Source organism: Phlebotomus papatasi, chromosome 1, assembly GCF_024763615.1.
Source record: "Phlebotomus papatasi isolate M1 chromosome 1, Ppap_2.1, whole genome shotgun sequence".
NCBI classification, from domain to species: Eukaryota; Metazoa; Arthropoda; class Insecta; order Diptera; family Psychodidae; genus Phlebotomus; species Phlebotomus papatasi.
The window spans coordinates 21,209,792-21,223,385 of record NC_077222.1 but is presented as its reverse complement, the minus strand read 5'-3'; the positions used below and the strand labels follow the sequence as shown (position 1 = coordinate 21,223,385).

At 37.6% G+C, this 13,594-nt stretch overlaps 1 protein-coding gene across 1 annotated transcript; it reads right to left on the bottom strand.

Annotated features, from left to right (window-relative positions):
- Positions 1 to 287: 287 nt before the first annotated feature.
- On the bottom strand, positions 288 to 2,021 carry LOC129798245 (mite group 2 allergen Tyr p 2-like). The gene is made up of 2 exons (XM_055841283.1): positions 1,908 to 2,021; positions 288 to 832 (listed from the first exon to the last, which is right to left on the bottom strand). Exons 1-2 carry the CDS (start codon positions 1,975 to 1,977, stop codon positions 429 to 431), a joined length of 474 nt encoding a protein of 157 aa, XP_055697258.1. The 5' UTR covers positions 1,978 to 2,021; the 3' UTR covers positions 288 to 428.
- Positions 2,022 to 13,594: the final 11,573 nt, after the last annotated feature.

Here is a 13,594-nt window from a genome sequence, read left to right as displayed (position 1 = left end):
AGCGAAATCCGTAGGGGACGAGCAGGAGAGCGCGTCCACGGACGAGATGAAAAAACATAGTGGACGATGTTCTCAAAACCCTGGGGATGCTGCGACGCTAGCGGACGCTGACTTTGGATCATGTGAAATGATGAATTGTTGTCCAGGAGGTCTGTTATCTTAAAGGGACGTAAGTGGTCACTTAAGCACTGTATTAATTGTGTTATGTGCATAAGCTGACCCAACCGCGATAATTTCTGGGTAGAGATGACTTCTATAGCATTCTCAAAATAAAATACTTAATATAATTGTTTAAACATTTCATTTAATCAAAATAAAAAGAATTGTTGTAGAAACACTTATAGAAAAGTACTCCGCATTCTTGCTTAATTTTTGCCGAAATATGTATAATTCAAAAGCGGATTGATTGCGGTGTCTTTCTTTTGAAATTATCCAGCAGTAATATCAACACCACCGCATACAACAGTTCCACCATCATCAAGATCACGAAGACTAACCTCAGCTCGAACCGTTACAGCAATTGGAATATTTGGCAAGTCCACTTCCATATACACGTCAGCGGTAGTCTCACCCTGTCCGGCTACAATTGGGCATCCGCCATTGATGAGTGGACAGGCATCATCAAGACCTGGTGGTTGCTCAATTGGCAGCGGAACTCCCACCAAGAAGACACGTACCCAGAATTCAAGTCTGTGATGAGTACTTTGTGGAGCAAAAGCAGCAATCAAGTGCAATATATCGCCTTCATGAACTATACATTCGAATTCATCACATCCCTCAACCTCAACCCAGGCAGGAACATCAGGAACTCCATTAGAATAGCTGTTGGTACCTGTAAAAGAAATTAAAGGAATTATAGTTGTCTTCATCATCTCTATTCGATACATCATAAATAAAGAATTAATTGTTCGGGGACTTCAGTAGGACTTTGTGCAACTCCAAATGAAACAACTAGCTCTGCCATCGTCTGAATCGAAAAGAATTTTTCAAGCTTTTCTCAATTTAAAAACATATTGAAACAATCTCTTATCGAAAATGCTGGGATTTAGCAAAATAGGATGACATTAACCATTATCCTCATATGGATAGAGTGTTGGACCTATGGCGCATAGGTCACTGGTTCAGAGACGTTTCGTTTCAGTCTGTTTTTATCCTCTCGGAAGTTCTCTCAAATAGGCCTCAACTTCAGTAAAATAGCATACCCAGTGATCCGTGATCAGCATCTTTGGGTATTAAACGTAGAATTAAACTTGAACGTTCATTGTTATCGGTACTTGTACCGTGTTTCAACTGGTTCGGACATCATGCCTGGATCATTTTAACAGCCCAAGCAGAGTCTAGATAATACTTATCCAGTTCGAATTTGATTTGGGTCAGTACACGAAACTTGGATTTTTTTTCAATTAAAAAAATACACTGAATTTAGTTACTTTACATTTACACTGACTATGGTGTAAGTTATAATTGCTAAATGAAATTGTAAACTTGACAATTGCTTAATGAAATGGTTCACTTTAGTTCACACTAACGCTATCACTTGGTATCACTCCTGACATCTAAAGTCAACTTCACCAGTAACGTGATGTAAAAACTACAATTTCTAATTATTAATAATAAAAATTCAATATTGTAATAATAGATAATTGAAACTCGAAAACGCTTTGTCCGTTACTAGATAGGATGACATATTCCCAAGACAGGACTTACAGTGTGTCAGTTCATGTTTTCATAACTTCACTAAGAAATTTAAAACTTATAAAATTATAGAACTCTCAAAGAGAATCAGAAACTAAATATATAAATATCTTGAACACTGTTCAATTTTTCTTAGTATTCTATATGACAAGTAGTTGAGGTCCATGAAACTCATTCATCCTTCTCTTAAGTTTCTAATTAAAACTACTTACATGGGTAATGAGTGACCAGGCCTGCGTAAGCAATGGCTGGCAAGAGGAGAACAAGGAGTAGGAGTTTCATTCTTCACTGAGAGCTTCGGATTTCACGGACAAAGTAAAACTGACAGCAATCTGAAAGATCTTGTTGGTTTTATACTTATGTACCTTCCACACCCAGAAATGCACTCAACCACAATTGTTTTGCCTAATTTCACTCGTGATAAATCTTCAAGTATGAGGACAGAGTTTGATGCTGATAATGGCATAAAATCCCACTGTAAATTATTAAACTGCCCCATTTATTTTACTTACGCAGTGCTGAAGATTTAGATAGAAAAATATTTTCTGTGTTAGTCCCGAACTGACCTTCATCTAAACTGATACTCAAAGTAACAACATTTTATCAGAAATGTTCTCATGAACCTGAAATTTCAAAGGTTCCTAATTAATCAGATCATTGTAAGACAAATAAGTTTGACCTTAAGAAAAATTTCCATGTGAGGCATTTTATAACTCTATTAGTAGTATCTTTGCGAGTCCAATGTACTAAGTTATTCTAAAGTGCTCATTCGAAATGTTATTAACGACGGGGTCGTCGACGGAGAATTTCAGAATCATTCTAACTCCAAATGACTTCCACAATAACACTGACTTATTACTCCTCACTTTTAGTAATTCGTTAAGAGACCCGTTTTTGGGATCCTGAATACGTATATTCGATGGTAATCTCCTTGTCAAATGCTTTTTGGGATTTAGGCAGTGAAGATGACTGTCGTCAGATATAAGTAATATGTAGAAATATAAGTAGCCCTGTAGTAGTAAATATAAGTACCCCTATAGTAGTAGGGGTCGTTAAGATTTAGCTGTAGATCGATTATATTCCTTTCGGAACCGCTGCATTCAGACTTATTTAGGTCCAGTATGCACTCCCAATCCCATTCTCTTGTTCTATTTCAACCTCCATGGAGGTGAACCTCCTTTATATGACGGTACTCTATGTACATTCTGATACACACAGTACTGCTTATCACGGTAAACCAGCTTCGGTTTGTGAATCTGGACAGTGAATGTGTATTTTTCAACTCTTTTTACTAATCCATTTATTCACTAAACGAATTCGAGACTAACACGACAGTTGAAAAATCTGTAGCTGCCTAGACTCGTACACAAGACCTCACAATTATGGAGGAGACACTACTCTATTCACCGATTCACTAAGACCTCATTGGTGGGGCAGTTTCACGCAGCTAAACTGTTTTTTTTTACAAAATTCATTTGCCAAAGGCTCATGAACTATATTCAAATTAACCAAGTCTGATTAGTCTGGGTTGGGTATTGGCTATCTGAAAATGTACAACACAGTTCTTAGATAATTATTTAATATTCTAAAAATTGTGTATTTTCGAATGTAATGCCTACGCTGCCCCATCTTCTTCTATTTAGTATTAGTAACGAAGTATATTAACAATACGTCATGAAGCTCAGACGTATTTTGAAGTAGTTCCTAAATAGGAGTACCCTAGTTTCTTTCGTAAAACTCCTATTTCTTCATTTGATTTAAATAAACAAAGACTAATAAAAAGTTTTTCGTATTACCGGTGTTTACCTATATTTGTGTCAATATTTTTTAAGAAACTTTTGTAAGATCAAGATTTGTATAGAGGTCGGTTATATGTTTCGAATTACTGGTGCATGTAGACCATTATTTTGACCATTAAGTTTATCCATTCCAACCCTTATAACAGTTCATCTCGGTGTGCGTTATGAATTTAGTGATAGTGGATTTTACATTGACTGAACTAGTACTTGATGTCGAAGGTCGTTCCTCCACCAACCTCAATTGTTTAAATTAGACGATTAATTTTCCGCTAACGTATAGGAGAGAAAGAGCCTATGCTTCGTTCAATCTCAAACTTCGTAATGAAAAAATTTTTCGTGTATTTCTCAGTAAATGTTATTTATCGCACATATATTTTAAAAACTAGGGGAATTGCCCCTGATTTTAAAATGTACTGCGAAGTCACATTTATTCAGAAACAGGAAAAATTTAGTCATTATATAGCTTAGGATCATATGAAACATGGGCACTTTCCCCTACCACCCTCACCACAAATCCAATATCTGCTGCTGCTCAGCTTTGAACCTGAAACATCAAATTGAAAGAGAAAGCACCCTATTCATTGATCCATTAAAAAGCCTCATAGTGATTGAATACATATTTGATAAAGGTTGTATCTCTACAAGAGAATTCAGAATAGATAGACCAAGTTATAATACCTCAATAATTTTTTCTTCAAATAAGGCAAATATGGGAATACCCAGTCAACAAATATGCATAAAAAATATAAATACCGATGGTCTACTTCGAATCATTATCGCAAGATTTGGTCATAGATAAGTACGATTAAATTTAACCGAAATACAGCGATAGCAAATCAAATTTTGTTTTCCTCTAATTGTTACAGGTAAATTTATATAGCAGTGTTATATATTGTGACATTATCGAAGATCACTCAAGAAGTCCAATTTCTAACCTGACTCATACAAGTGAGTATCAGTAGGACTAAATCCAGCTCTAACAGATGCCTCAGAACCTTTGTTCGTGAAGCAAAATTTTCTTTTCATCATGTCAAAAACGAGATGTAGAAGACCTCAGCTTCCGTCTCATCTGAAACAGAAAATCAACTGACTATCTTTCATAAGATCTTTACATAGCTAAGAGATACCGGCTGATGTGATCTATGGAGAAAGCAAACAATACCTTCCTTGATTTAAATGGTATCACAATACATAATCCAATTCACTTCCTTGTAACTTTCCCTTGTTGCATAGGAAACTGATGATAATCTTCTAGAACATGTGATTCAAGTTGCAGGGATTCTAGGCAATCAAGAGGTTCCGATAAGCCATTGTCTGATGATCAAAAATATGTCAAAAAGACGTCTGCAGGTTAAATGGCCTCTAGATTTTTTTTTTACATTGAATAAAGAAAGTTACTTAGCTGTTAGTGTTCGAGTTTCTTTGTAATATTGCGATGTATCATACGAAAGATTGGATGTAAAAATCTGGCATCAATCCCAGTGGTAGGCGAATTTGGACACAACTTCGTTTTACTATCATGTAACTGATAAGTGTTACAAGTTACGCCATAATGCCACGGGGCTCGTGTCGAGTTTGATGCGTTCCTCGTGATATTGATTGAGTACTGCAATACAATGTCCTCTAATGGCCCTAACATAATTATACAAACGGTTCGATCCTGATTCCTGAGGGCCAATTTTTGAAATTCTCACTCGCACCCGCGAGCTCTTTAGTGGCCGAGGGAAATTGACTCGCACATCCCGGAAATTCTTGAGTACGTGCAACGAGTACTTTATGTTATAAAGAAGTCGTTACAGAAGTATTTGAATCTACGGGGTGTGCGAGTGGATTTCTCTCGGCCACTAAAGAGCTCTCGGGTGCGAGTGAGAATTTCAAAAATTGGGCCTCTGATTTCTTTCTCACCGAGACGGTGAATGTCGCGATTGACCGAATGTTAAGCCATGCCTAAACGGGGACTCAAATTCGCTTCTTGGACAACCCGTCCATTTAGACCAATTTTTGTCTTTCCTTCACAGGCACATAGGGCAATGGTCAGTGCTTTGCGCTCAATTCAAACTTACAGTCAGTAAAGCCCCCTGCCGATCTATCGATCAGCAGGAACAGATAGTCAGTCAAGCTCAGGAATACCTAGACTCATACGATGGGTCGATGTTTCATGCCACTTAAGACCTGAGTCCCCAATATCCCCACTGTGAATCCCCGTGGCTTTACAAATAAATATATAAGAAAAAACCAAGCTCTGTGCCTCCATCCGAACGTTTCCAGGCCATGTAACCGACTGACTGATTGACAGTAAGCCAATCCCCTACACGGCGGGCATTAGAGCTATATCGCCAGTAAAGTTGTCTACACACTAGGCAAATTATTGCAATAATAACATTTCAAAGTGACATTTAAATAAAACTTCAATATTGAAGCGAATATTGAAATCAATATTTCAATATTTGCCTCCACACTGAACAAATTGATTTCAATATTACAATTTATTAAAATACCGTTTTGGTCAGAGATTCAGGTCCTTACAAACATCGAAAAACTCCTAGAACTAACATGTTTATGAACAGGAAGACATCTCAGAATATCTTCGTAGACAAGACCAGAGATTCTGCTGTATATCCTACTCAATTCTTCTCAGAGACCCATCTTTGTCAGGACTTCTCCCCTAGTTCCTGCAGAAAATCTCAGATCTTCTGGGATTTTGTTGTATCTTTTGTCAAGTACGCCCGGAATACCCATGTTGGTGAGAAGACTTCTACTGGCTCTTCTAGGAAATCACAGATCTTGTGGGATTTTCTTTCGAATTTTGTCAAAAACACCGAAGATACCCAAATTATTCAGAAGATTTCTCCTGGTTCCTTCAGGAAAACACAGATCTTCTTGGATTTTCTTCTGTATTTTGTCAACAACGCCTAAAGTACGCAAGTAGATCAGAAGATTTATCCTGGCTCCACCAAGAAATTACAGATTTTTCTTAAGAATGCCCAAAATACCCAAGTTGGTCAGAAGATTTATCCTGGTGTCTCCAGCAATTCACAGATCTTCTGAGGTTTTCTGTTATTTCCTGGAGGAACTAGAAGAAATTCTTTGACCAACATGGGCACCTTGGGTGTTCTTGACAAAATACAAAAGAAAATCCCAGAAGATCTGTGATTTCCTTGAGGAACCAGGAGAAATCGTCTGACAAATTTGAGTATTCTGGGTATATTCGACCAAGTGCACAACAAAATTCCAGAGGAACTGTGATTTCCTGGAGTAAGTAGGTGAGAACTGCTAATCAAGCTGGGTTCTTGGAAAGATTTGACAAAATGTACAACGAAATTCCAAGAATATGAGATTTTCTGGGGGAAGCAGGAAGAGATGTGTCCTGACTTGAATTTTGATCTTAGATGTATTTTCATTGACGAACAAGGGAATCCCAGCGGTTCTGTGATGTTCTGAACGAAGAAGATTCCTGAGCATTAAAAACTATTGAAGAAAATATCAAATCAATTTGATATTTAGAATTTCTTTGAAATTTTATTTCAATGTGACTTTGAAATTTTTTATTGATATTATTTGGCCAAGTGTGTAGCCATTAAAAAAGAAATGAAATAAAATATTGAAAAAAATGCTCCATATTAAAACAAATTTTGCAATAATTGACTAATATGCAATAATATATTGACACTGGACAAAATTTCTTCAATAGTAAAACTGTTATATATGTCAATAAATCTTTGCAATGTTGAGGCAATCCTTGTCAATATTGGATATTGAAAAGAAATATTGCAATAAATTGTGTCTAGTGTATAGCCAGCTTAATAGGACTTGCTTGGAGCGAGAGGCGGGCAACATGAATTTCCCGCGAACAGGGAAGGGAAACCATCAGTCGGAATTTTCAAATTTCCCAAAAGAGGAAACAATCAAGAAGTACTTTTGAATGTAAAGTCCTTTTTACTTCTTTGTGGTTTACTTTTACTTATTGACTATCTGGCATAATGAGAAAATCTCAAAATTCGAAAATAGATATCATTCCAAATTACCCCATCTTAGGGCCTTGAAAGACTTGAGGATTAGCAGAGAGACGGCTTAGCGTAATTATATTCGAAATAATGGTTAAACCACATTTCTATTATTTTCCACTAAGCCGTCTCTCGGCTTAAGTCCTAAATGTATCAAGAACCTTACGCTATGTGCCACGGTAAGCCGGAAAATTGGGGAAACGAAGACAAATTTATTTTGTGCTTTTATAATAACGCCTGAATACAGTAGACACTCTCTCAATCGAGCATATGGGGCAAAATGTCATTCAAATTATCGAAAGATTCGGGCATCTGTCATTGTAAATTCCACAAAAAAAAAAACATTCAATTATAAAGTATCACGATAAAATAAGGGGAATTACAGTGAATGAGCAAATTTGCTTCAAAATCAAACGTGAAAATTGTCAACAAAATTCTTCGCCTGATTGACAAAGAGCCTATTGAGCGAGAGTCTACTGTGAAACTTAAAAGTAATTGTAAATAAATTTACGAATGTAATATTAATAAAAAAGACAGTAAAATTTGTAATTATTTATTCTGATTATTAAAAAATACATTATCCTAATTTACGGCTTTAGACTTATAAAAATTTGTGACTCAAAACTGAAGTGATACTGCTGTGATGTAATGTTTTATAAATTATACAGCTGTAACATCAACACCACCGCATACAACAGTACTGCCATCATCAAGATCGCGGAGACTAACCTCAACACGAACTGATACAGCAATTGGAATATTTGGTGGTAGGTCTACCAACATATCCACCTCAGCCGGTGTCTCACCCTGCCCGGCTACAATTGGGCATCCTCCTTGGATTAGTATGCAAGCATCATCAATACCTGGTGGTTGCGGAATTGGTATATTAATTCCCAATATGAAAGCGCGTACCCAGAATTCAAGTCTGTGATGAGTAGTGTGTGGGGCAAAAGCAGCAACCAATCTAATTACTTCGCCAACTTGTACTGTACATTCTTCTAAATTGCATCCCTCAACCTCAACCCAGGCAGGAACATCAGGACTGCCGCCAGGATAGCCGTTGGTGCCTTTAAAAGAAATAAAATAGTAATTGTAGAAACACAATAAATTGTAATAGAATTATACAATAATTGTAATAGAAAAAATAGAATAAAAATATCTCAATATGATTAATAAGAGTTAGTCGAGCTACGATCAAATGGCCCATCGTCCCCCAAGTTTCTTATTTAAACTACTCACATGGGTAATGAGTGACCAGGCCCGCGTAAGCAACGGCTGGCAAGAGTAGAGCAAGAAGTAGGAGTTTCATTCTTCACTGAGCTTCAGGTTTGTCGAACGAAGTAAAACTGCAAACATCCTAAAAAAATTCACCGGTTTTATACTCACCTACCACATCCAGTAATAAACTCAATCAACAAAACCACTTACTTTTCATGATAAATTTTTGACAATATGAGAACAGAGTTTGATGCTGATAATGGCATCAAATCCCACTGTAAATTATTAAACTGCCCCATTGATTTTATTTACGCAGTGCTGGAGATTTAGATAGAAAAATATTTTCTGCGTTGGTCCCGGACTGACCTTTACCTGAACTGATACTGCAGTAGAAGAAGTAGAAGTTTATCAGAAATGTTCTTGTGAACCTGAAATTTCAAGGTTACCAATTAATCAGATCATTTTGAGAATAATAAATTTGGCCTTAAGTAAAAACTTCCTTGTTTTGGCATAAGATTCAGAAGACTTTGAATTCGATCGAATGTAATAGTAGATGAACAGAAACACTGAACCTTTTTTTCAAATGACCATCCGGCTCAAATTCAAGGGCACTAAAAAAATACAAATTATAAACATTAAACCTTCTGTAGTCGTACCATCCAAAAAAATGTCCCACATTACCTCTATATAAGTTTGAGTGTAAACAGGAATCATATTTCCCTCTTTCCCCTGTATCGAGTGGCTATACTACTGTAGAAAATCAGTCCCCATAACTGGGATGCCTCTGTGAATCTGGTTAGAGGGTGCCGTTCGTAGATTAGATCGGGTGTATTTTCACAGGAGTTCCGGGTCCTGTTCATCAATCCTCTCCTTTTATGTCACACTTGCAAGCCAGCCTCGTTGTATGACACAAGAGAATTTCACATTAAAATTTTAATGTGATTCACATTAATTGATGCTGATATGTGTCCTAATGTGCAATTTTTGTCTAGAGCTTTTAGAAATTGATTCATTCAGTGATAAAAAAGTGGACTCGGGTCACAAAAATTGGTTGCAATATATTAAAATAGCGTAAATATGATTGACAATTAATGAGCAAAATAATGAGCAACATTTGCTCATTAAATTTTCATCGGGTAAGACTTTATTACAGTTATTCGGGTGGTTTCTGCGCCACAATTTTCCCACATAAGTAGTTCCAATACCTATTATTTATCGCGAACGGGATAGAGAAAGGATAAAAGACATTGAAAAAGATCGGTCAAGAAGATACGTAAGAAAAAATCTAAACGAAAATGTGTTCGATCTACATTTTATATATTCCTTCATAAACTTCTAGGATTTCGTGGTCAAATGAGATGGTGGCCAAATTTATTGAGGCTGTGCATCAGGAATCCGTCATTTGGGACTACAAAATGTCGGGAATACAAAAATAAAGGCAACCGATCTGATGGCTTTCAATCCGTTTGCGACAAATTGAGTCATCATCACCAATCGCCAAAAATCACACATAATTCGGGATTTGGGTGATATTGGCTCCCTCATTTTCGCAGTCTTCTTTTGTAAATAAGGCAATACAATTTGAAGCAGCTCTTCAAGTTCCTCCGAAGTCGAGATTTTCAACGAAACCGCCATGTGAAAGATCGTGTTAGAAGCCAATCACTCGCCCACATCCTCAGGAACAATGCAGTTATTTGCAAACAGTATCATAGTGCAATAGGGAAAATTATTTCGAAGCAATAACTGAAAGACATTTCTCCTTCTCTGTTAACAGAGAGCAAGTTTCATCCAGTTCAAGGTAATCCTGGTCAGCAAGTTCGGGTGGCTCAGTTAGCTTGAGAATTCGCGGTGTTTAATATCAGTAAAGTCGAATCCAGTTTCAACTGATGTCGCAGTACAAACTACGAAATTGGTATTATCATAGTCCTTCACAGTTTTGTTCGTGGAGCCAAGCCTTCGGTAAGGGATCAAAATGGTGGAGGGGGGGGGGGGGTTGGATAATGCGATACACACACAGTCTGTTGCCCTTAATCCCTATGTTCACCTCCAACTCCAACAGAAGATTAAGTAACCGATCCCAGTTGATAGTCACGAACCTGAAGTTAACTAATAATAAATCTGGTCATTCTAGAGAGTGTTAGGCGAGGGGCTAATAACCCCTCTCCGTAAACTCAAGATTGTTCAATTCAATTCAATTCATTTATTCATCACAAAAAATAGGGTGTTTTCCTTTTACAAAATTTGTGGCAGATGAAGGATAAAAAATTCAAAAAAGAAATAATCAGTGAAAAAAAAGGTGTTGGAAGAATAATTAAAAATTAGTTGAAAAAAAAAAGAAAAATTGTTAAGTTTCAAAAAACTACTTAGATGTATTCAGGAAGTGCCCCCTTATAGCAGCAACTGATCTTCTCGCAAAAGGAGGAATGGAGTTGTAATGGTAGACTCCCCTAACAAAGAGAGTGCGACGGAATGTCACACTTACAGTTTTCGGCACAATGAGCCCCCTCAACCTAACCGAACCACCGTCCGCCAGATACTCAGGACACCGCGACGCGACACAAGAAGCCGACAAATGAACGTGAGGGCTCGCATTTGCAAGTGTGAAGGTAGGTCACACCCGGACAAACACATCCCTATACGAGGAAATGTGATCACGAGGTCTAAGCCAACAGATATATCGTCGGTTGCGTCTACCTCTGTCGTATCTGCATTTCTTTTGTGTCAGCATTTCACGCAAGAGGGGACGTTTGTATTGTAGCTTGCACCGAATGCAGATACAAAACAAATGCAGATACGACAGAGGTAGACGCAACCGACGATATACCTGATACAATTGTTGAAGGTCATCAAGAGTTTGCGCATCGATTCTGCTCGAAAAACAACTCGGCCCCATAATTGAAAAAAGGAAGCAAAAGTGCTCTAGCCAAAAGCAGCCGTGTGTCACGGTGTGTGATGTCCCGGTAGCGCCCAAGCGTGTAAAGAGAGTAATTGACCGTACGGCAAATAGAAGACAGATGATCTGACCAAGACAGGTTTGTATTGAAGATGATTCCTAAGTTTTTGACCTGCTCACAAAAAGTAATAACTTCTCCATGAGGAATCGGAGGATAAGGAGTAATGTGAACAGACTTTTTAGAAATGAGTATAGCATGCGACTTTTTAGGGTTTAGAAGTAATCCATTGGAGATTGACCAGTGCTCAATTTTTGAGAGATTCTCATTCATTATTCGAAATGCTAATGAGGGGTCTGGGAGATCACCCTCAACATAAAATTGGAGGTCATCCGCATAAAGGTGATTGATTTTAATTGTTATGAAAACTCTCAAGGAGCCTCGGATAGGACGGACTTTACGACAATGAGCTATGTGGGACGCCAAAAAAACGATTGAAGAAATTAGTGGTCAGTGTCCTTAAGGGGATGATGAGGTGCTGCAGGGAGATGGCGGAGAGTCGCCGGACATTGAGCAGGTTGGTGAGAGAGGTCAGTTCCTTAAAAGAACGTTGCAGCTACTTAAATAAGTAAGTCTTCTGTTAACCGTGTTAAATAACAAGGCGCAAGAGATCCGAGAAGTCGTTGTATCTGGAGCAGAGAATCTATCTACGATCTTTGTTACAATTTATCAGCAAAAGATACCAGATGACGTAACTTACTGATACAGAAAACAACGCCTTCTTAGTCTTTAGTGGCACTAAATATCCTATTGGGAACGCTGAGTACCTTCGTCGATTAATGTTTTAAAGCAATCGTAAATAAATTTACGAATAAAACGCTAATAAAAAAGAACATCGTAATATTTGTAACTATTTACTCTGATGATTTAAAAAACATTGACAATATTCTGTATTTTTTGATTTATGTTTATCCAAATGTGTGATTCAAAACTGAAGTGATACTGCTGTTATGTACTACTTTCCAGATTATCTAGCAGTAATATCAACACCACCGCATACAACAGTGCTGCCATCATCAAGATCGCGAAGACTAACTTCAGCGCGAACCGTTACAGCAATTGGAATATTTGGTGGTAGGTCTACCAACATATCCACCTCAGCGGTAGTCTCACCCTGTCCAGCTACAACTGGGCATCCGCCATTGATAAGTGGGCAGGCATCATCGAGACCTGGGGGTTGCTCAATTGGTAGCGAAATTCCCACCAAGAAGACACGTACCCAGAATTCAAGCCTGTGATGAGTAGTTTGTGGTGCAAAAGCAGCAACCAAGTTCAATACTTCGCCTTGTGTGATATAACATCCATCCTGATTGCATCCCTCAACAGAAACCCATGCAGGAACATCGGGGCTGCCACCAGGATAGCTGTTGGTGCCTATAAAAGAATTAAAATAGAAGAAGATTGTTTCTATCTTATATATTCAAAATACTACAAATAGGTTTTGTAATAACGGATATTAAATATTTTAATAAATAGTTTGTATGCGGATAACAGAAGTCAGATGGATATTGAAGACTTCATCAAGACTTCGCTTAACCCCGTAAAGACATTATGTAGCACTGTTATCGTTTCTATTGGAAGTATATTCTAAATCTATCGCAATGTACTCTCTTGCAATTTGGATTAATTGGGCCAACATTCAAGTGACCGCAAGTTAAAGGGAACACTGAAGAAGCATCCTTATCCGTGATCAGTTCTGAATGGATTACAGAATTCTTTAAATACAAGAATGGACAAACGGTTAACTAACGCCTAGATTTACTGACGACTAGGTATAACAAAGAATTATAACAGACGTCCTGACAACGGAACGTTTGCACATTACTACCAATAAGGATAAGGCTTTAGAACCACTCTACTGGAATCAAGCGAATCACTACACATGCGGTAAATAAATGCAGCTATATATTCACCAGTAACGTTATGT